Source organism: Cnephaeus nilssonii, assembly GCF_951640355.1.
Source record: "Cnephaeus nilssonii genome assembly, chromosome: 2".
NCBI classification, from domain to species: domain Eukaryota; kingdom Metazoa; phylum Chordata; class Mammalia; order Chiroptera; family Vespertilionidae; genus Cnephaeus; species Cnephaeus nilssonii.
In genome coordinates, this window is record NC_137073.1 from 61,388,181 (window position 1) to 61,409,359 (window position 21,179).

The 21,179-nt window shown below is 34.5% G+C and overlaps 1 protein-coding gene across 4 annotated transcripts in view; it reads left to right on the forward strand.

Moving 5' to 3' along the window:
- SKIC3 (SKI3 subunit of superkiller complex) overlaps positions 1-21,179 on the forward strand; it is a 124,239-nt gene that overhangs the window by 68,714 nt on the left and 34,346 nt on the right. For all 4 annotated transcript variants that reach the window (XM_079781138.1, XM_079781137.1, XM_079781140.1 and 1 more), the window contains 19 exons: positions 1,356-1,454; positions 1,563-1,671; positions 4,826-4,966; positions 6,035-6,136; positions 7,220-7,359; positions 9,438-9,524; positions 9,611-9,714; positions 10,182-10,308; positions 10,886-11,065; positions 11,394-11,518; positions 12,425-12,678; positions 14,245-14,347; positions 16,998-17,174; positions 17,263-17,407; positions 17,574-17,652; positions 17,741-17,802; positions 17,919-17,975; positions 19,349-19,417; positions 21,055-21,129. In XM_079781138.1, coding sequence (XP_079637264.1) covers positions 1,356-1,454; positions 1,563-1,671; positions 4,826-4,966; positions 6,035-6,136; positions 7,220-7,359; positions 9,438-9,524; positions 9,611-9,714; positions 10,182-10,308; positions 10,886-11,065; positions 11,394-11,518; positions 12,425-12,678; positions 14,245-14,347; positions 16,998-17,174; positions 17,263-17,407; positions 17,574-17,652; positions 17,741-17,802; positions 17,919-17,975; positions 19,349-19,417; positions 21,055-21,129 — 2,235 coding nt within the window. The remainder of the gene's footprint in view (positions 1-1,355; positions 1,455-1,562; positions 1,672-4,825; positions 4,967-6,034; positions 6,137-7,219; positions 7,360-9,437; positions 9,525-9,610; positions 9,715-10,181; positions 10,309-10,885; positions 11,066-11,393; positions 11,519-12,424; positions 12,679-14,244; positions 14,348-16,997; positions 17,175-17,262; positions 17,408-17,573; positions 17,653-17,740; positions 17,803-17,918; positions 17,976-19,348; positions 19,418-21,054; positions 21,130-21,179) is intronic.

Sequence of the window (21,179 nt, forward strand, 5' to 3'; positions counted from 1 at the left end):
CCGGTGATCAGGGGAAGGTGACACTCCCATCACACCTCTGCTGCTGCCACTGCTGGCAGCACAAGCCTTGGCTAGCCCTGGTTACCTGAGCTTCAGGCAGCCCTAGGTGGCTGGGCAGCCGCCATCCGAGGCTTGCCTGTGCCTTGGGCCGGCCCTGGGTGGCTATGGGGCTGAGGGGACTGGGGGACTCCAGAGACAGGCGCATGGAGCGGCCGGACCTGCCTGGGGGCTACTGCGCGCGCCTGCCGCCCCGGTGGAGCTGAGGGGACTGGACGCCGCCATCTTTGAGGGTGTGACACTCAATTAGCATATCCCCTCATAGGCTTGGGTGCTGCCATCTTTGTGAGGGTGTGACAGTCAATTATCATATTCCCTCTTTATTAGGTAGGATATCTCTTTAAGAAAGAGAACTAATTATACTTATCCTAAAAATTGGCTTCTTACTATTAAAAATACAATAATAGGATAGTTGAGGGTGGTTATTTTCAACTTGAATGCTAATGATAACTGCTTTATTTGTGTTCAGAAACAAGTGTATCATGTATTTTCCATGTAGATTATTTGCATTACCTTTTTTAATTTTATAAACCCTTGTGCTTGACTAAGTTAGTAAAATTTTACTTTATTTATATGGACTTTATGCCATGCTTTATAAAGAAAATTTGAGATAGTAAACTGTATTATGAGTTTACATTATAGAGGCATAAGAAATATTATTAAAACTGTAGAACTTATGTAACCAAATGAATGGCATCTTTTAAAGTGCTTGGCTTGGATTCTTGTATTGCTGTTCTGGCTCAAAACATTTAGAATTCTTCTTTGGGAATTTTTTTCAAAGTCAGTTAATGATACTGTATAAAAAATTATTTTATTATTGTATAGTGATATTTTTGGTATTCTTTTACCAAAAGAGTAACTTAACTTCATAAAACATATTTTAAGATTAAAAATTTGCTTCCATTAAAGATGTTCTAAAGAACATGCTGGTGATTTCAGAAGAGATGTTTTAAAAATAATCTGAGCAGTAGCAGTTACATTATCATATAAGACTATACTTCTCTGGTTGACTACTTTGTAGGGAACAGCAAACCTATAAGAATGTTTCGTTAAATTAATGTTGCCAATTTATAGTTATTTCTTATTAGTTCAGTGCAGTCCACTGGCTAGTGGAGTTAGAATGTACTCCAAAACTTATAAATACATGTTTTTCCTCATTGGAATGATCAGGGCCATACCATAAAATGCATTTGCAGTTAGTTGAGTGTGTAGCTTGTGTGAGTCCTATACGTGCAACTGCTTTACATTGTAATTTAAATATGCTACAGATGATAGTTTTTTTTGTTTATTTGTTTCAGCTTTTAACTGCTTTTGAGAATGCACTGGATTTATCAGATAAGATTCCTAGTGAAGATCATGAAGTACTTTATAGACATTTCATTCAGTGTTTATCCAAAGTAAGTTGATTTTTTAAATCTCTAATGTGAGTTTTCTATTCTAAATAGGAAAGTGTCCAGAAGTATATTTTATTGCTACTTAGTTAATTTTACTTTTATATTTTCAAGTTTCCTCATGAGACTGCTAGGTTGAAGAAGGCCTGTGAAGGAATGATAAACATCTACCCCACTGTGCAATATCCATTAGAAGTGCTTTGTTTGCATTTAATTGAATCAGGTAACTTCTTCTTTATTATAGTGTGTGTCTTAGAGGTGTGTGAATGTGTTGAGTGATGTTACTATGGATAAAAAATTGTTTTAGTGCCTACCAGGTGTAAGGTATTATTTCAGTATTTCTGGACCTAATAAGAAGTACAATGTAGTCTTTGTGCACATGGAAAGACTGATACATATAGGAAAGTATAGTGATGCAGAGGAATTATGAGTTGTTGATCAGTGAAGTCTTTTTGAAGGTGGGGATTGAAGAAGGTCTTGAATTTTCAATAGAAAGTAGATAAACAGGAGGAGGTAAAATGTACTCCTGTTAGAGGACAGCGAAGAGGAGAGGTCAGGGAGGAAGGTTGGGAACCTGCAGAACAACACAGAAGGCAACCAAAGAGCATTTCTCCAGAAAGGGGATTTGCAGCTGCTGATTAGGAAGCACTATCTTTTAAAGTCGGAGTTATGGAATGGAACTTAGAGTACAATAATGCAATAAGAAGACTAGGAAGAAGTGGTTAGCAGGTATAAAAAGAAGCAATCCGGGGACTTGACTGACTGTGTTTAAGGGGAGGAAGTGGGAGCATGTAAAGGGAAAGTAAGCTTTGAGAGGGGGAGGAGAAGGATGCAGTAGTGTCACCTGGCCGGAGGGTTATAAGAAAGGGCTAGTTAACATTATGAACAATGAACTGAGGTCAAGAAGGATGAGGCATGCTGAGACTTTCAGTACGAAGAGTTTGCTTGTGAGTGTTTCGATAATAAGAAGCTTAGTTCCAAAATCACCCTGTTTCTTCAAATTTTTACAGGAGTCCCAAGGTGTTTCCAATATAAGTGGACTGATTTTCTTTATTGTGTTGTCTCTGGTACTCATCCCTCCACCCCTTTTTCTGCTGTAAAAATTGCTGTTAAGAAAATAATGGCTATTTGGGTGGTGGGCACATGGTGCAATAGACAGATCTTGTAACATAGAAACCCACACCTGAAACCTATATGGTCATGTTGACCAATGTGACCCTAATATATTTAATAAAAAAAGAGAAACTGATGGCTAATATTCACTCTTTTCTCTCTATGCCTGTTCAGCTATTAGTGGTTTGTACCTTTTCTTCATTCTTGACCTTTTCTTCATATGCCAGAATTGAATGTTTTCTCAATAAGCACATTTATGCCTGTAATGTTGATTTGTCAAGTAAACACTTATATTTCAAAAGCCAACAAAAATAGAGAAGAAATAAGATCAACAAATAGCCTGCAGACTTTTGCACCTAAATTCAGTATTTGACAAAGTTCTCTAATAAAGAGATAGCAAAGGGATTATGCTGACTGGTTAGAGAGTGTGTTGATTTATGTGAAAAAAATTCTTAAAGAGGGTTTGGGGTGGTTATTTTTCAGAATTGAAGGAGAGTTCTGTATCCTGGCAAAGGGGAAGTGGTTGGGTGGATATTTACACATATGGTACACCAAGGTAGAGTGCTTTTCCTGCTCAATATTTGGTTGTAAGAATCTGTGGAATGTAGCAGTTTAAGCTTAAGTTCATTCGAATGTAATCAGTATTCTGGAGTGGAAGTTTAAATAGTTAATACAGGACAGTAGGAAACTGCTTAATGTTTCCTTTTTTCTTTATATTGCTCCTCTAAACCAAACTTTCTGTGTATTAAGAACTTCTGAAAATCTCCAAGGTCTCTATCCTTCTCCAGAGTTCTTTAGTATCTGTGGAATTTGCTACTTGATAGCAGCAGTGAATCACTGACTTCTCTTCTTCTGGGGACAAATATATTTCATTCTTATTTGTCCTCCTTTGCAGGTGGAAACTTGAAGATTGATTTTCAAACTGACTCAGTTAATAAAGATTCACATAACAAATAGTAAATGGCTTTCACAGTTGTCATCTGATGAATGTTATTTCATGCTAAATGACCTTTTTTATTTATTTTGCTTTATTGCTGAAATCGGGGAGGATAAGAAAGCTTGGTTCTTTAGTCTGAAGAGCTTAATATTTTGTGTTCTAGAAATATTAGAAAATCCAGGTGAAAATAAAGAAATGAATACATGCTGGTTTCCCCCCTCTAATTAGGTTTATTTGAAATAAAAATTCTATAGTAGTGATCAGTTTCTTTGGGATGTGAGAAATGAATTAGTTATTTTAAAAAACTCACTTTTTTTTTGGTGGTAAACTTTAGGAACAGAATTTTCATAGGTATTACTTACAGTATCTACCCTGAAACTCTTCAGAGTATCTTTATCCTTGGAGATTTAGTATTCATCAGCCCCAAGTCTGGCTTGCCTTATTGAGAAATAAATATAATATTGTCAGTATGTTTTAAAGCCATTAAATCTGGAATCTTGGAATCTTTTAAATGTTAAAAAGAGCAGATAAGTTAAATAAATGATGTCCTATCAATTGTCATCCTCTACATTTATTTAACTAGTATTTTCAACAGGAATTAGTATGGAGGAGAGGAGGATTGAGGGTATAAGCTGGAATATTCCTTGTCTCTTTTTAAATTCAATTTTATTTCATTTTCTTAAATTTATAGAAAGTAAAATGGATTTTTAAAATATACAGTTTGATTCCTTGTCTCTCTATACAAGATCAGTTGTGTTATTGCTGCCGATGGTTTTCGGGAATACTCTAGAGAATTCCTCTAAGTGCCATCTGGTCATATGTAAAGAATATCTTACACGGGGCTAAACATGAATGTAATCCTTCCAAATCTCTTTTTGTTTCTATAATTGTGCTGCCAGATATTAACAAAGGGGGACATGTTAGGAAAGTTCGCCTTGTTTTAAAAGTTTTTTTTGGTTCATCCTAGGCTATTGGAAACTATTTTCAAGTACCTATCCACACTTTGCTTACCTGTTGTGCATTGTGTGTGTGTGTGCATGCGCGCGTGCATTTTTGGTACCCTAAATATGGATGAACATGGAAAGATGCACTTTTTATCCTAGGATTTTCTCTAATAAGAACAGTTAGTTTAGCCAAGATAGTTTGTCATGAATTATGTTTTTGTGGAGTAAGAGAGTTTTGACTCAGATGGGTAGAAATTTAAGGTGAAATTTTAATAGCCATTTCGTTTTCTTTATTAAGACAGCCTTTGAAATTTAAGTTATGTAGGTTTTGGTTCTTAGAAATTTGGTATATGTATGCTAATAACTTTTTCTTTTAATACCAGGAATTCTTACTGATGAGGGACAACAGTATTGTTGTAGACTAGTGGAAATGGATTCAAAAAGTGGTCCAGGCCTCATTGGTTTAGGCATTAAAGCATTACAAGACAAAAAGTATGAAGATGCTGATAGGAACTTAAGAGAAGGTAAGTATACTGTGGATAGCTTGTAACATGAGATACTTAGTCAGTAGGTATTTATTTTTGGCCCTTTCTTTAAGGAATGTATATTTAAGATAGGAATGAAAAACAATAAACTTACATACTGGGGAGTATGCTTAAGTTTGAATTCCAATTCTGCCACTTATTAATTTCAAGACCTTGAAGAACTTAAACTCTGTGTCTCAGTGTCTTCATTTATAAAATAGGGATAATAATATCTCCAGCCTTACATTCAAATTGAGATCTGAATGACAAATACAAGCCTGGCATTGGAAGGAGCATTTCAGGTCAAGAAATGAAATAGCCAGAGGGTAGAGGAAAGCTGGGCGTCAGGAAACTGCTTGTCGTTTGGCCAGATTTTAGAATGAAGTATGGGAGCAGGAAGGGGCAAGAATTGAGGCTAAAGAGGGGCTTACAAACCTTGTTAAGCTCTTTAAGGGCAGTAGAGAACCATTGGAAGGTTTTAAGCAGAGGAATTTCATAATGACATTTGTATTTTTAGAAATATTCTCACCACAGTGTAGAGGATGCAGTGATCTGGGATAAAGATGATGGAGGTGTGATTAGTCTGGTGGTAGAGAAATGGATAGGTGCCTAGAAACTGTGTGGCTTTGTGACTGATTAGATGTGAGAGATAAGGGAGAGGGGGGCAAGTCTGATTTGTTTTTTGTTTTGTTTTCTTTTATTATTTATTGTTAATTCTCACTCCTGAATATTTTTCCATTGATTTTTAGAGAGAGGGAGGGAGTGGGGGAGATAGATAGATAGATAGATAGATAGATAGATAGATAGATAGATAAACATTGTGTGAGGACACATCGATTTGTTGCCTCTTGCACAGTCCCAGACCGGAACAAGGGATGGAAACTGCCACCCAGGTATGTGCCCTTGACTGGGGATCGAACCCAAGACTCTTTGGTGCGTGGGCCAATGCTTTAACCATTGGGAAACATCAGTCAGGGTGGGAGGAGTCTGATTTGGTGAGTGGATGGTGGTGCCATTCATCTCAGTAGTTATGGAAACTAGATTTTGTGCTTGTTTTTATTCTTTTAGGGTTAAAAGAAAGCCCTCTCTGCACAACTGGATGGTATCATCTGGCAGAAGCCCAAGTCAAAATGCATAGACCTATGGAAGCTGTTCTTTCATGCAATCAAGGTATTCTTGACATGTTTAAGTGTGGCCAACCCTGTTTCTTCTCATCTTCAAGGAGAAATTTAGTGCTTTTAAAAAAACCGGTATAGCCTGGTGTGTCCTAGGGCTTTCACTAGTTCTTGATTCCTCTGATGTAGATAAGGAAAGGCATCTTGGAGCCTATTTGAATGGCATGGGATAGAAAATCACAAAAAGTGATTTCACTGCTGTGATGCAGCTGGAGGCCCAGCCTCTGTAGTTGAGAAACAGTTCACCCTGGTCCATTCTAATTCAGCTTCTTTTCCTTCCAGTATCCTTAATTTGCTTCTTATAGATGTATTGGCTAAGGGCTAACCTTTGGTATAAGCAGATAGGGGTAGCCATTGTTGTGTTTCAGGATGTTCAGTTTTATCATGTTATGTGAATACTAGAGGCCCAGTGCATGAAATTCGTGCACGGCGGGGGTGGGGGGTGTCCCTCAGCCCAGCCTGCACCCTCTCCAATCTGGGACCCCTCGAGGGCAGTCGGACATCCCTCTCACAATCCAGGACTGCTGGCTCCCAACAGCTCGCCTGCCTGCCTTCCTGATTGCCCCTAACCGCTTCTGCCTGCCAGCCTGATCACCTCCTAACCACTCCCCTGCCAGCCTGATTGATGCCCAACTGCTCCCCTGCCAGCCTGTTTGCCTGTAACTGCCCTCCCCTGCTGGCCTGATCGCCCACAACTGCCCTCCCTTGCAGGCCTGGTCCCTCCCAACAGCCCTCCCTTGCTGGCCATCTTGTGGCGGCCATCTTGTGTCCACATGGGGGCAGTCATCTTTGATCACATGGGGGCAGCCATCTTGTGTGTTGGAGTGATTGTCAATTTGCATATTACTCTTTTATTAGATAGGATAAAGGTTTTAAATTTAGATCTGTTCTGTTTTAAATTCAGATATTTCCATATGGAGATCAGGGAAGAATTTATACTTAGCTTTAAATTATTCTTCATGTATATTACTTTGGCAATTTATTCTTATTGTAATGATAATTTATTATATGTCTCTTAAAAAGAAAAAAATATGAAGTGATATGGTTGTCTTCATTCAGATGTCCTTAATTTTGTCAGCTCTGAAGAACATAGATAATGTTGGTGTGTCTGATGGCAGTCTTCATCAGAAGAATCTTTGTCTTCGTTTGAAAGCAGAGGCTTTGATTAAACTCCCAGATAATGAATCTGCAGAGGAAGCAATTTATACTCTTGACCAGGTAGATTTATCATAGAATTTTCCCCTTCAACTTACTTAGTTTCCAATCAATGAGGAATCAATCACTTTTTCCTTACTACAAGTATTTACTTACATGAATTTTGTGTTAGAGGTATGAATTCACTTTTGTAAATCATTCACACAATTGGAAACTCTTCAAGTTACATATTTGCTTCTTGGTTAAGTACTTACAATTCTTTTCATATGACACAATTTCTCTCTTTAGTTCTTGCTCGTATTATTCTCTTCTCTATTTTCCCTGTTAGATTACTACTTAATTATTACTAATTTGGGATTTAAAATTTTTTCCTTACAGAAAATATTTTATCAGTTACTGACAATAATTAAGGAGACTAGTAGATTCATGGTAGAGAATGTTACTCAATAAAACCAATAAATAATGAAATTGATTTTTTAATGTTTTTGGTTCAAGCAATTTGTAATTCCCTGGCAAAAAAACCTAACTAGTAAATTATGAATTATAACAACACAGTGTCTTTATTTGGTAAATATTTTTGTCAGATAAAAGCATTTTTAAATCTAAAATTAAAATTATTTTACTCAGTGTATTGCAAGGTTTTGATTTTTAAAAAGTCATTTTTTGTATATTTTAAAGGGCTTTGCATTTCATATTATTTCTTTAAAATTGGCACAATCGTCAGCATCCTTTAAGAACTAATATCTTATTTTCTTATTTTCTACTTGCCTTCTGACCAACTGTGTGTGTGCATGCTCTGTAGAGGTCTTTCCAATATTATTTTGTTACAGGGAAAACAAAAATTTCTTTGGAGAACTGGTAGAGTCCAGGTCTGAGATAGAGAAAGTACAAGATGAGCCCAGAACATCTTAGAATGCTAGAAAGCAAGGAAACCTTAACAGGATCCCAGCACTGTGTCAGAAGGGCTCAGGAACTAGCATGGTGGATTCTCAATGGCTGGAGAGTGGATGGTTTGAGTACAAGTAACTGCAGTGAATTGAAAGACATATAATCTGTTTAAATCCATGTGTTCATGATGATACAAAAAAATAAATAAATAAAAATCAAAGCATCCTTGAAGGATGCTAAGGAACCAATTGAAAAGAAAGAATTACAGCAGTTATCCTGCTTTCCCTATATGAACTGTTCCTAAGAATAATCAAATAGATAAAGAGAGAAGGGAAAATTTCTCTTTGTTGAAGTATTCCACAAAGGAATGATAGAATGAGAAAAATAATTATCATTTTTGCAATCTGTAATGAATGACTAGATCTAGGCATCGAGTATGGATGGCCACTAGCATCACGAAAAGACAGACAAGTAGACATATCCAAGTGCAAGGCCATGTGAGGTATTCTTGCCAAAACATCAAGCCTGAATCAGGTCAAGCTTCTAGACCTAATATACAGAAGATACAAGAGACAAAGGGACAGGTCAATACCATGACAATATCTTCTGCAAAAAAACAGATTACGAGAAGCTGACAAATGGCCCATATTTTTCAACAGTTAAATTGTAATGGAGGAAAAAAGAGATGGAAGGGAATCCTAGAGATTAAAAGAGACTTAAGAGACCTATTAGCTACTTGAAATATCTGTACCTTGTTTAGATTTTGATTAAAATAAATAAATTACTCAAATGGACAATTGAGAACTTTAAATACTTATTATTTGCTGATGTTAATGATGTATTGGTTTTGTTTAAGTGTTTATAACAGTAGAATGATTATGTTATTTTAAAATGAACTTTATTTTTAGTTATAGATGCTGAAATATCAGATAAAAAGTTAAAATATGTGGAAACAATCTAAATAAGAGTGTGGTGAAATGAGTGGAGGTATAGAGAAGAAAAGATTGGCTTTGAGTTAATAATTTTGAAGTTGGATGATGAGTACATGTGGTTTTATTATACTCTTCTCTCATTTTTTATGTGTTTGAAATTTTCTCTAATAAGTTTATAGAGAATGAAATGTTAATAGTGATAGAATTCCGGACGTCTGTGTCTTTATTCTGTGTTCCTCTATGGTCATTCTTTAATTAAAGCAAATATTGCTGCATTCTATTGAAGGAGATTTGTAGCAATTCTTTGCAATTACTTTCTAGGTTCCTGATGCAAATAATATCCCAGGACTTTTGGTTCTCAAAAGCTTGGCCTATCTGAACAAAGGCTCATTAAATGAAGCTTCAAAGGTTGGTTTTTTTCATTCAAGGTGAGATTCTTTTAAAAAGTTGTTATTTTTATTTGGATATGGAATTGACAGATATCTACTTCATAGATTATGGAAGACGTTCTCTCTTCTTACCCTGACCTAGCTGAAGCTCATGCCCTGGAGGCCTTTATTCATTTTACCAAAAAGGACTATCTACAAGCAGAAAAATGGTAAGGATATATATAGACTGCTCGTAGATCAAGTCATATCTTAGTTTTTTACATTTTTCAAAACTTCAAAATAAATGGGTTTGATAAAGATCTAGTTTTGTATAAATTTGATCTTTGTAAGCTTTATTAGTATTTTTAAGAAATGTATTTAGCATATAACACAGTAACTATAAACATTTCCATGATGAGTTTGAAATGTGATCAGCTGATTATCATATTCAGTAAGAAAACATAATGTTTGATGTGAACACTTAGCACATTGGTAGTGCTAAAGGCCATTGTGCTTTTTAAAGTTCCTGTTATTAAAAACAAATCATGTTGCTTTTTTTTTCATTATAATCTGAATCCTGAAGTAGTGACTTATTTCAAAATCAGCATCCTTGAATCATTCAAACTTTGATTGCTTCAACTAGGAGTCTGCTATGTCATATATATTTTAATTTTTTTACTTCCCCTTGGTGATTTAGTTTTCAGAGAGCTCTTGAGAAAGATGCTGAAGTTGCTGAATATCATTACCAACTTGGGTTAACATATTGGTTCATGGGTGAAGAAACAAGAAAAGATAAAACAAAGGCTCTTACCCACTTTTTAAAGGTAAAATAAGTGCTACTTTCAATTCTTAATTGAAATGAATTCATTATAAATTCATAAATAATAATTATATAAGTTAGGTACTTAAAATTACTACTGAACTGTTTTTCGTGTTTCATCTTTCACACATAAGGTTTTGTGAGAATGTTATATGGATTTTCAAGGAGAAAATTGAACCATAATAGTTACTTATTTAAGAATCATGTGTTATGGAAATAAGACACAATTATCTCTGAAAAACATAGTTTTTAGGTAATTTTCACTGTAGTTTTATGGGCATATGAGCCTTATGTAACTCTAGATGTTAAAGTCTTTCTTATTTTGACTAATAAAAGCAGATAATTCAAATTTCACATTTCTTTAAACAGATAACATTTTTACACTTATACTAAGCAGTGACAGCTAGTTTTCATGTCTGTTTTAAATCTTACATTAGAGGGTGTTTTGGCATATTTTTATATATATTTAATAAACCTGTTCCTTTTTTTCCCTTTAATCTGTGTATTTATATTTTGTGCTTTTAAAGGGACCCTTCCAAACAAATTTTAATATTCTGTTATTATCAATTTTTAATTGGAAGGCTGCCAGACTGGATACATATATGGGCAAAGCTTTCTGCTATTTAGGTCATTATTACAGAGATGTAGCAGGAGATAAAAACAGAGCTCGTGGATGTTATAGGAAAGCTTTCGAATTGGATGACACTGATGCTGAATCTGGAGCTGCAGCTGTCGATTTAAGCGTGGAGCTTGAAGAGATGGTATGTCTAATAACATAAACACTTTTGTCTTTTGTTTTTATGTGAAGTGTAGAAATAGAAACATTTTTACATATGTATACTTACACATTATTTTTATTATATTTTGTAGATGCAATAGAAATTGTTTTGTCACTGTAGAGTAAATTTTTTTCCTTTGGCAGACGTTAAAATCCTCATCATTTATTGTTGAAACTGTAGTTCAGTGTATACCAGTGTAAGTTTAAAAAACCAGAAGTGGTAAATGAAAATATATTTGAGTACTTTACATAAGTGTTCTGTATTTTTATGATATTTGATATCTCTAATATTAGTCCTTTCTTCTTATTAGGAAACTGCCTTAGCTATCCTCACAACAGTAACTCAGAAGGCAAGTGCTGGAACTGCCAAATGGGCCTGGCTTAGGCGAGGACTGTACTATTTGAAAGCTGGTCAACATTCTCAAGCAGTGGCTGAGTAAGGCACCTTACTGTATTTAAACTCTGTTAAACAGCCTAATGGTTTCTTAAACTCCATTTGTACCCCAAATGAACTTTACAGGTTGCCTCATGCCAGGTTGTGTTTTGAGGGAAGAAATAATAAAATTTATTTAAGGTTGATCGATTCTTATTATCTTCAAGGCACTGGAGTTGCAAAAATGGATTAAATGATGTCCTGTTGCTAAGGAGATAGCCAATCTAGTGAAGTCTAGTATCATACATGTAGTAGGTTCTCCACAGAAATTCAAGGAATGATAAAAGCTGAGGTTATTACCTTTGTTCTCCCAATGACATACATTGTTTTGGGGCAGTGGAGACATTAGCAGCTTGAAGGGCATTTGGAGCAGCTCAGTTTTAGTCATTTGGTTTGAAGTACACTTAAGGGTAAATAAAGTATGTATATTTGAATAAAGATAAAGTTGCTTCTGACTTATGTAATATCTATAATACAGACATTTAAAAATTTTTTCTGGAAATGGAATTTAATCAGAAATTTAAAGCATTATTCCTGCTTTCTAACTGTGATTATTTCTGTTTTGGTAGGATTGGTGTGGTTTGGAGATGAGGCATACTGAGATATATAGCTATTCTGGTAGGATAGGATGAAATTTTTCCAGGTAGTCAAAAAAAGAAATTCTGATTAGCACTTCTTAAAAAAGTTAGTTTGTTCTTACTTATTTTGAATTTGTAATAAAATTTCTTAGTATTAAGAAATATTCAGAGCTATAAAGGAACAGATATACCTGCTTTAAATAGCACTTTTACAAATAGAAGGAAGCATGGATATGTGTGATTCAGTTGAATTATTTATTTTATGTTTTCCTTTTAGATGTGGAAGTAGTTCTATTACTTTTAGTTCTCTTATTGTTTCTTGAAATTTTAGTTTACAGGCAGCATTAAGGGCAGACCCAAAGGACTTCAATTGTTGGGAATCATTAGGAGAGGCATACTTAAGCAGAGGTGGCTATACAACAGCCTTGAAATCCTTCACAAAAGCCAGTGAGCTGAACCCAGAATCCACATACAGTGTGTTTAAGGTGGCAGCAATACAGCAAATCCTAGGCAAATATAAGGAGGCTGTAGCTCAATACCAGCTGATCATTAAAACGAAAGAAGATTATGTACCTGCTTTGAAAGGTAATTTTTTTAATAGCTCCTTTGACTTTTGTGATACTAAAGTACAAAATCCTTGAGTGAATTTCCTAAATGTATTTAGTAACTTGTAAAAAGGACTTCTTGCCCGGCCGGTGTGACTCAGTGGTTGAGCTTTGACCCATGAACCAGGAGGTCACTTTTTGATTTCTGGTCAGGGCACAGACCTGGGTTATGGGCTTGATCTCCAGTAGGGGGCATGCAGGAGGCAGCCGATCAGTGATTCTCTCTCATCATTGATGTTTCCATCTCTCTACTCCCTTCCTCTCTGAAATCAATAAAAATATATTTAAAGGGAAAAAAAAAAGAGCCCGGCCTGCATGGCTCAGTGATTGAGCATCGACCTATGAACCAGGAGGTCATGGTTTGATTCCCGGGCAAGGGTGGGCACATGCCCGGGTTGTGGGCTTGATCCCCAGTATGCGGCGTGCAGGAGGCAGCCGGTCAATGATTCTCTCTCATCATTGATGTTTCTATCTCTCTCTCTTACCTTCCTCTCTGAAATCAACAAAATATATATTAAAAAAAAGAAAGAAAAAAGGACTTCTTTAGTCAACAGTAAGCATTCAATATGAACCTCTTATAGTATTGCTTGTTATATAGATTTGACTTGTTTTATAACAGTCAGTAAATAGTAATATGATAGAGATTTAACGTTTAGACAAATATGATAGATATTGAATCTAAAATGGATTTCTAAAACTAGAGTTTTCTATTATACAGTAATTCACTGTATCCTCAGTAGGTTAATAGATTTTAGTTACTTTGTAAATTATAGAAGCTCATTTTATGAATTTTTAAAAAATTTTAGAGGCAATTTGCATTATTTTTGTAAGTATCTAAATCAATTTCTCCATAGATTATTTTAGTAATATAAAGTAAAAGATCATCATTCATATCTAACAAGTTTTTATTATTATAACTAACCAAAATCATTATATATGCTTTTCTCTACTTCCTTTTCCTTTTTAAAGAAACAGTTGAGGTTTAAATCAGAAATAGTGTTGGGAATCATTAGGAGAGGCATACTTAAGCTGAGGTAGCTATATACCAGCCTTGAAAATGTTTTAAGTGACATGAAATTTAAGCCTTGAAAACCTTTTTCCTAATTTTTTAAAACTCAAGGAGAACTGACATTAATTAAATGTTTACTAAGTACTTAAGGAAATTGCTATTTCATTTAATCTTTATGGTATAGTTATATAGTTTTGAACATTTAAAAAAATAAGATTTTGTTTTACAATGTTAATAAGTAATAAAATGATAGAGTGTGGCATTTAGGTAATATCCCCATTTTCAAAACTGAGTTTTAAGAGGTAACCTGCCCAAAGTCAAGGAAATTCTTGGGTTCCATATGTAGTTTTTATTTTTTTAGTACCTGTTTACTCCAGTAGAGCCCTGCCATTTGAATTCCTTAGTAAATATATGCAAGACCATGCTTTAAAATAATTTTTATAAAATACTATTCAGTTTTCTTTTCTGGAAAGTGTCTTTAATATGCTAAGTGTATTTTTTACATGTTTTAACAACTACAAACTTACCTGTTTTTAGGTTTGGGTGAATGCCATCTCATGATGGCAAAAGCAGCTCTAGTCGATTATCTTGATGGGAAAGCTGTCGACTACATAGAAAAAGCACTGGAATATTTTACTTGGTTAGTATTATTATTCATTGTGTTTATTTTCTTAATATTATAATAAAGCCAAATTTAGAATAAATTCTATTTAGAATAAACATTCGATGTTTATTTTGTTATAGTGTCCATTATTCAGAATATCAAGCATAAAGAGTAACAGACAAACCAATTAATTCTACAATATATATTCTAATATATATTGTATTAATTTAGCACTGGGGAACAGGTATAATTTCTTGCTCTCAAGTAGGTGACATGCTGGACACACAGGGAAAGGTGGGAAGGAAGAAGCCATCTGCTAGTGGAGCAGCAGCTCTGATAACCCTGGGTTAGTGTTCTTTCAGGAGGCCTGGAAATGTATCTAAAATTGGAATGAGCAGGAAATGGGGCTTAAGGTGCACCCTGTGCTTTCTTTCAGTGGTAAGGGCTTATTTTAGGCCTACTGATTGGGCCAGAGGTAAAGGGGAATGAATAATCTAATTGCTCCTGGAGAGAATCTGTGTAGGAAAAAATGTGACGCCTAATAACAAGAAAGGAATCAGAGAAATTTGAGTAAATCTGATGTTTTATTGAACTGAGCTGGGTAGAAGCGTTATTTGTGGCAAATGGCTTTAAAAGGTCTACAAGTTAGACAAACATTTGTAGTCTTTTGCTCTTAAAGTCTTTCTGTGTGTCCCTTCCTTTCATTTCCTACTTGCCTTCTCTGTACCCTCTTGATTTGGTTGCTCCAGGGTTGCTTTGCTTTGAATATGAACCAAATATGAAATGAAGACCTTAGCCTTTTTTCTCCCACTGATTTTTATTGCTACCTTTGAAGTCTCACATGATATAGCTCTTTCCAAAGAGGGAGGTATTGTGAAGAAGGCATACTTTGTTGGAACTATATTTAAGAGTACATGGTGAACATTTGAATGATGATACTTGAGCTAAAAATACTGCCTTTCTTAGCTTGGGAAATTTTGTTCTGGGAAGCATGTAGCACTCACAACCAATTATAAGGTGGTATATAAAACTTTTAAAGTGATAACCCCACCCTGGCTGGCATGCTCAGTGATTAGAGTGTCCCTTTGGGTCCTGGGTTCAATTCCGGTCAAGAGCACATACCTACCTGGGTTGCAGGTTCCTCACCCTGGTTGGGGTGGTTGCAGGAGGCAACCAGTTGATGTTGCTTTCTCACATCAGTGTTTCTCCTCTCTTCCCTCCCTTCCATTCTAAAATCAATGGAAAAAACATCCTCCAATGAGGATTAATAAAAATAAATGATAATCCTGAAATTTATATTTACTTCTGTATTTAAAAATTCACACTACCACAATTCTTATGTAAGCGTGATAGAAGTTATTTCACTTCACAGATATTTTTTATTGAACTTAAAAGGAGATAAGTGACTGTCAAAATTGTTTCTCTTCGTTTGTATCTATTTTCTTTTTTCATACTGTCAATTTTAGAAATTATGCTAAGATATTTAAGCAAAGGAACTAGAAATAGTGTTGTCCTTCTTCCTGGTCATCGCAGGGGTTTTCAGTGATAACTGCAATAATTATTCCAACTTCCCTGGAAGATACTTGAAAATGATTTTTGGCTGGACTCCATGAATAGGAAAGGCTATGAAAAATGTTCCATCTGCTTGTCCATCTGCCAGTAGTAATATAGCTGTTTGTGATAGCTTATTATCAAAATTTGGCTTAAATGAAATTGCTGTTTTATTTATAAGATCTCAAGAAGAGAAAAATGAAGAGAAATGTATAGCTGAGATTTTTCTCTTTCTAAAAAGAACTTCCCTTTATCATCATAATTAATATTGCTGTTTACTTTTTGAGCTTGTCCATTCAGTCTTACTTGCGTCAATAAATATGAGTTTTCACATTTTTATGTTTTGATTTTTGGAATTGGTCTCAGAGAGTAAAAGTCCTTTGGACTACCAAATATATTTAGTATGTTATACATTTTCTAGTCTTTTTTTTTTTTTTTGAAGATCTGAAAGCAAAAACTTGAGTTTACAGTAATTCACTGTGAAACGAGAGTTAACAGCTTTACTGCTTGGTTATTAAGCAAACAAACAAACACAAAGAGCATAGTTTTTAAAAAGTCAATATTAAAAATAAATTGGTTCTGAAAGACTTATTGATTTATTAATGTGATTTCTGCTACTTCTAACAAAAATAATGAAGAGTACCAAAAAAAAAAAATTTGTAAAGTTTCTGGTTCTTAACTTAAAACAATTCTTTGCCTGGCCGATGTGGCTCAGCTGATTGAGTGTCATACACGGTCACAGGTTAGATTCTGGTCAGGGCATATGCCCTGGTTGTGGGCTTGATCCCCACTGGGGGAGCCGATCAATGTTTCTCTCTCATCCATGTTTCTATCTCTCTTTTCCTTCCTCTCTCTCTCTCAAAAAAAAATAAAAAATCAATAAAAACATTTTAAAAAATACACTAAACAATCAGTTCCTTCTCTTTCCCCTTCTTCTTCCTATTAGGGAGGTGATAAGGTGTAATTCAGTTAGAAGGAATTTAGTAAATCATTCACTACACTTAATTAAGGAAGTAGATTTTAATCAGGATTGTATGTATAATTTTTCTGTTTTAATTGTAAATAATAATGAGGGAGATAGTCTATACTTTTGGAAATAATTTGAAAGAATTACGCTTTTTTTTTTTTTTTCCAGGGCTCTGCAGCATCGAGCTGATGTGTCTTGCCTTTGGAAGCTAGTTGGGGATGCTTGTACCAGTCTGCATGCTGTCTCACCATCTAAAGTGAATGTTAATGTTTTAGGAGTCCTTCTAGGCCAGAAAGAAGGAAAACAAGTATTAAAGAAAAATGAGCTCCTCCATCTTGGAGGAAGGTAATTTACAAAGATTGGCAGATAATGACATTCAAATTGAATAAGGACCTGATAACAAAACATAACATCCACTTTTATATTTCCATAGGTGTTACGGGCGTGCATTAAAACTGATGTCTACATCTAATACATGGTGTGATCTTGGAATTAATTATTATCGTCAAGCACAACATCTAGCAGAAACTGGCAGCAACATGAATGATCTTAAAGACTTGTTGGAGAAATCATTACATGTATGGTTTTGAGAAATTTTTCATAAACTTAAAAAAATGAAGTGCTCTTCTGACAAATTTTATTGATAAATAAAATAACTTTAGTGTTTTTACATTAACCACATTTATCTTGATATATGTGCTGACATTCAAAGAGTTAAAAAAATAATCTAACTTTATTTTTCAGTGTCTGAAAAAGGCAGTGAGACTCAACAGTAAAAGTCACTTATACTGGAATGCTCTCGGTGTGGTTTCATGTTATAGTGGTAAGAATTGAATAACACTTCAATAATTTTAGAAGATTGCTCATTTCAGGTAATAAAGTTCAGTTTCATTAAATTCTGTATTTTTTAGGTATTAAAAATTATGCCCTTGCTCAGCATTGTTTCATCAAATCAATCCAGTCAGAGCAAATTGTGAGTGTTCTATGTGTCTATCAATGAAAAAGGACTTTGAAATTCAGTGTGAATAATTTTCTGAGACTTGCATAGAGACAAGAGACCTAATTTTTATACATATATATATATTTTAGAATCCTGTTGCATGGACCAACTTGGGAGTGTTATACCTTGCAAATGAAAACATTGAGGTAACTGTGCTGACTGCTTTGTCATATTAAAAGTAAAGAACATTTTTCTATACATGATCTCTTCATAATAGCACAACTTCTTGTGGAGAAATACTTTATACATTGTTATCTATCCAGTATGCTCTCTAATATGCTAGATAATTAATGACATTCAGTTTATGTTATTGAATAATGAATGTGTAAGATTTATTTTCCTTTCCATACCACTCAAGAAATTTATGGTTTTATAATTATTTTGCTTTTTCATTTAGGGATTAAAACAATTCTATGAATTATTTGGGTGTTGTTTTTTTTTGTGTGTGTGTGTGTTTTTAATCTATACACATGTAAGGGAGTCCCATGTAGGTGGTATTGAGGGTAGGGTGATGAAATAAGGGAGACGATTAGTACTCTCTAGCAGCTTAAATTTAACATTTTTTTGGTGATTTATATTTGGCTTTAGCTGATGTTAATCCCTTTATAAACCACAATGTAATTTGTCATACTCAAACAGTTAGAAAATTGGGCATGTGTTTGTAGGTGATGTTTAGAAGTTTCTACAAATCCACAGACAACATCTGTACTGTTTTGTTTCAGCCAGCGTATCAAAAATCACCGTTTTAAAGTAGTGTTAGTAATATTCTTAGGAATACATTAAGTCACAGCAGAGATTGCTTTAGAATATTGTAAATAGAACAAAGAAAAATATTAATGTGGATCTTAGTATATATGAAAAAATATTTTTTTAATTTAAACAAAGTAAGATCTTAGTTAATAAACCATGGATGTGGTTTTGTGATAACATGACGCAGTTGCCCATTAGTTTACTTTTTTGGAGGAAAAATAAGACTGTTTTCTGCCACACATAGATTATTGAGAAAGTGATAGGAAGCAGCATATAATGTTATTTTTTTGTAGCAGGAAAAAAAAAATGACAACCCAAGTACAGTATCTTTAAAGTTTTCTGACTGCTTAGCACAGATTATGTCAACCACTCTTGTTGTCTAGTAGCAGTTACATATCTCAGACTTTGTTGGTTGTTAGTTCTTCCTCCCAGCTAAGCTCAAAGAGAGGGGAATAGATACAGCCTTACTTACTTTCTTCAAACCTAGCAAATATATGGGTAATTCATTAAAAGTTCTACCAAATGTAAGATGAACATCTATATGCCCTTTCACTGGGACCAGAACCCCTAAACCTGTAGAGAAATCTGTTGTACCCAGGAGTGCTCTGGTGGAGCACTGTTGTTAATTGTGTTTAAGCAATTTTAGGTTCATATATGTTGATAAGTCTCGGTTTTCTTATTCTCTTACTTTATGATTTTTAAACATAAACAATTTAATATTAAATTTATAAAATGACTTGATATGCTATTTTTTGTTTTTGTTTCCTAGCAAGCTCATGAAGCTTTCAAAACAGCTCAGTCCCTTGATCCATCTTATTTAATGTGCTGGATTGGACAAGTAAGATAACATTTAGTTATTAATAATCCTGTTGACATAAATAACCTATTAATATAAAGTGGTATAAATAACCTATTAATGTAAATAACAGTGATAATAAGAATAACAGGCTCTTTGTATACATTATTTCAGTTAAACTTTCATCAGTCCTTTGAGTTGGTGGTAGTTGTTAAACTTTTTATAGATATGGAATTGAAGCTCAGAGATCCTAACTAAGTATAGTGCCCAAAGTCCTACAGCTTGTAATGATTAAGCATTGATTTGGGAGGCTTTTAACCCCATCAGTCTGACATTATTATGCTTAAAGAATAAACCAAGAGCTATGTGAATGCACATTTACTCCTCCCCCAAATGAAAATCTACAATATCATTTTGATTGTTTTCTCATTTTCTGAAAAGTTTTCATAATTTTATTTGCACTTGTTTATATGAGTCTGCCAACCCCCCCCCCCCCCAAATTTAGATTTTTTTGTACTGCCAAATAGGAATCAGAATTCTTGGTTAGTGATCTGAGTCTGTCACTGACTAATTTTTTACTTTTTTTACCTTAAAAAAATTGCTGGATTCAATGTTCTCACCTGAAAAAGAAGGGGATTAGAAAGGGTAGCCTCTAAATCCTGTGTAGTTGAGAAATTAGTAAGTGGTTGATTTTTTTTTGTTCAGAGAATAGTAGAGGCATCACCCATATCAGAAAATCATTAATCTGGGTTTTGATAATTTTTATTGTACTTTTAACTCTTGGGTCTAATTCTAGCTAATTGGTGAAGAAACCGAGTTAGCAAGGCAAACTTCCTGTTCCCGTTAACTGTGGTAGCATATGGGAGCAATGGCATTACTATACTAATCTCTATGTAAGTTATTAGACACAAGGGGCTAAAGAATTTTCATTTCTAACTGTTCCAAGGGATGCTGCTGCTGCTGATCCAAATGTCGCACTGCTCTAGGTTCATTCATCTTAGATGTTGTCAGAAAAACATATTTTTCTTTATTTTTCAGATGTTTTAGTTCTTAAAAATAATTTATTTCAGGAAATAACTAGTAAATTTAATTAAAATAGTAATAATAGAAATTAAACTCAATATTAAATTTTTAATAATATTAGTAATAAATGATAACTAAAAAGCCCTGATTTCTTTAAAAGATAGATGGTCTTGAAAGTAATTCTAACTTATTACATAGTCTCATAAAGTCAATAGCACAGGTATGCTATTTAAAATTCTGAGGCGGTTTTAAAAATAAACATGTTGTGACTCTACCCCATATCTATGGAAACTAGGGGAGAGGACCTTCTTTTAAAAAAGCTACACAGGTGAATCTGAGCTGACCCTGTGATTAAGAATCCTATTCCAGACAAATACCAGTATGAATCAATCAAGGGTGAGAGGGGAGGGAGGAGGTTGCAGATGGCATTCTGAAAGCATTTGTCTGCTTAAGGTCCAATTTAATAAGTCATTCTTGTCCTCTGAGCCATGGGAATATGGTAGCCACGACTGAACTAGAAATTAACTTTGCTTTTAAGCACAGCTTTTAAACCTTTGTTTTTTCCAGTTTCATTGATGATAATGATGATGATGGTGATGATTGGTGATGATGATTACTCCTTTTAAACATGTTAGGAACCTCTCTTTTCTTTATAGGCTCTTATTGCAGAGACAGTTGGAAGTTACGACACCATGGATCTTTTCAGGCACACCACAGAACTCAGTATGCACGTAAGAATTTGAGCATTCTTCTTAGGATTCACTAATGAGAAAAGTATTAT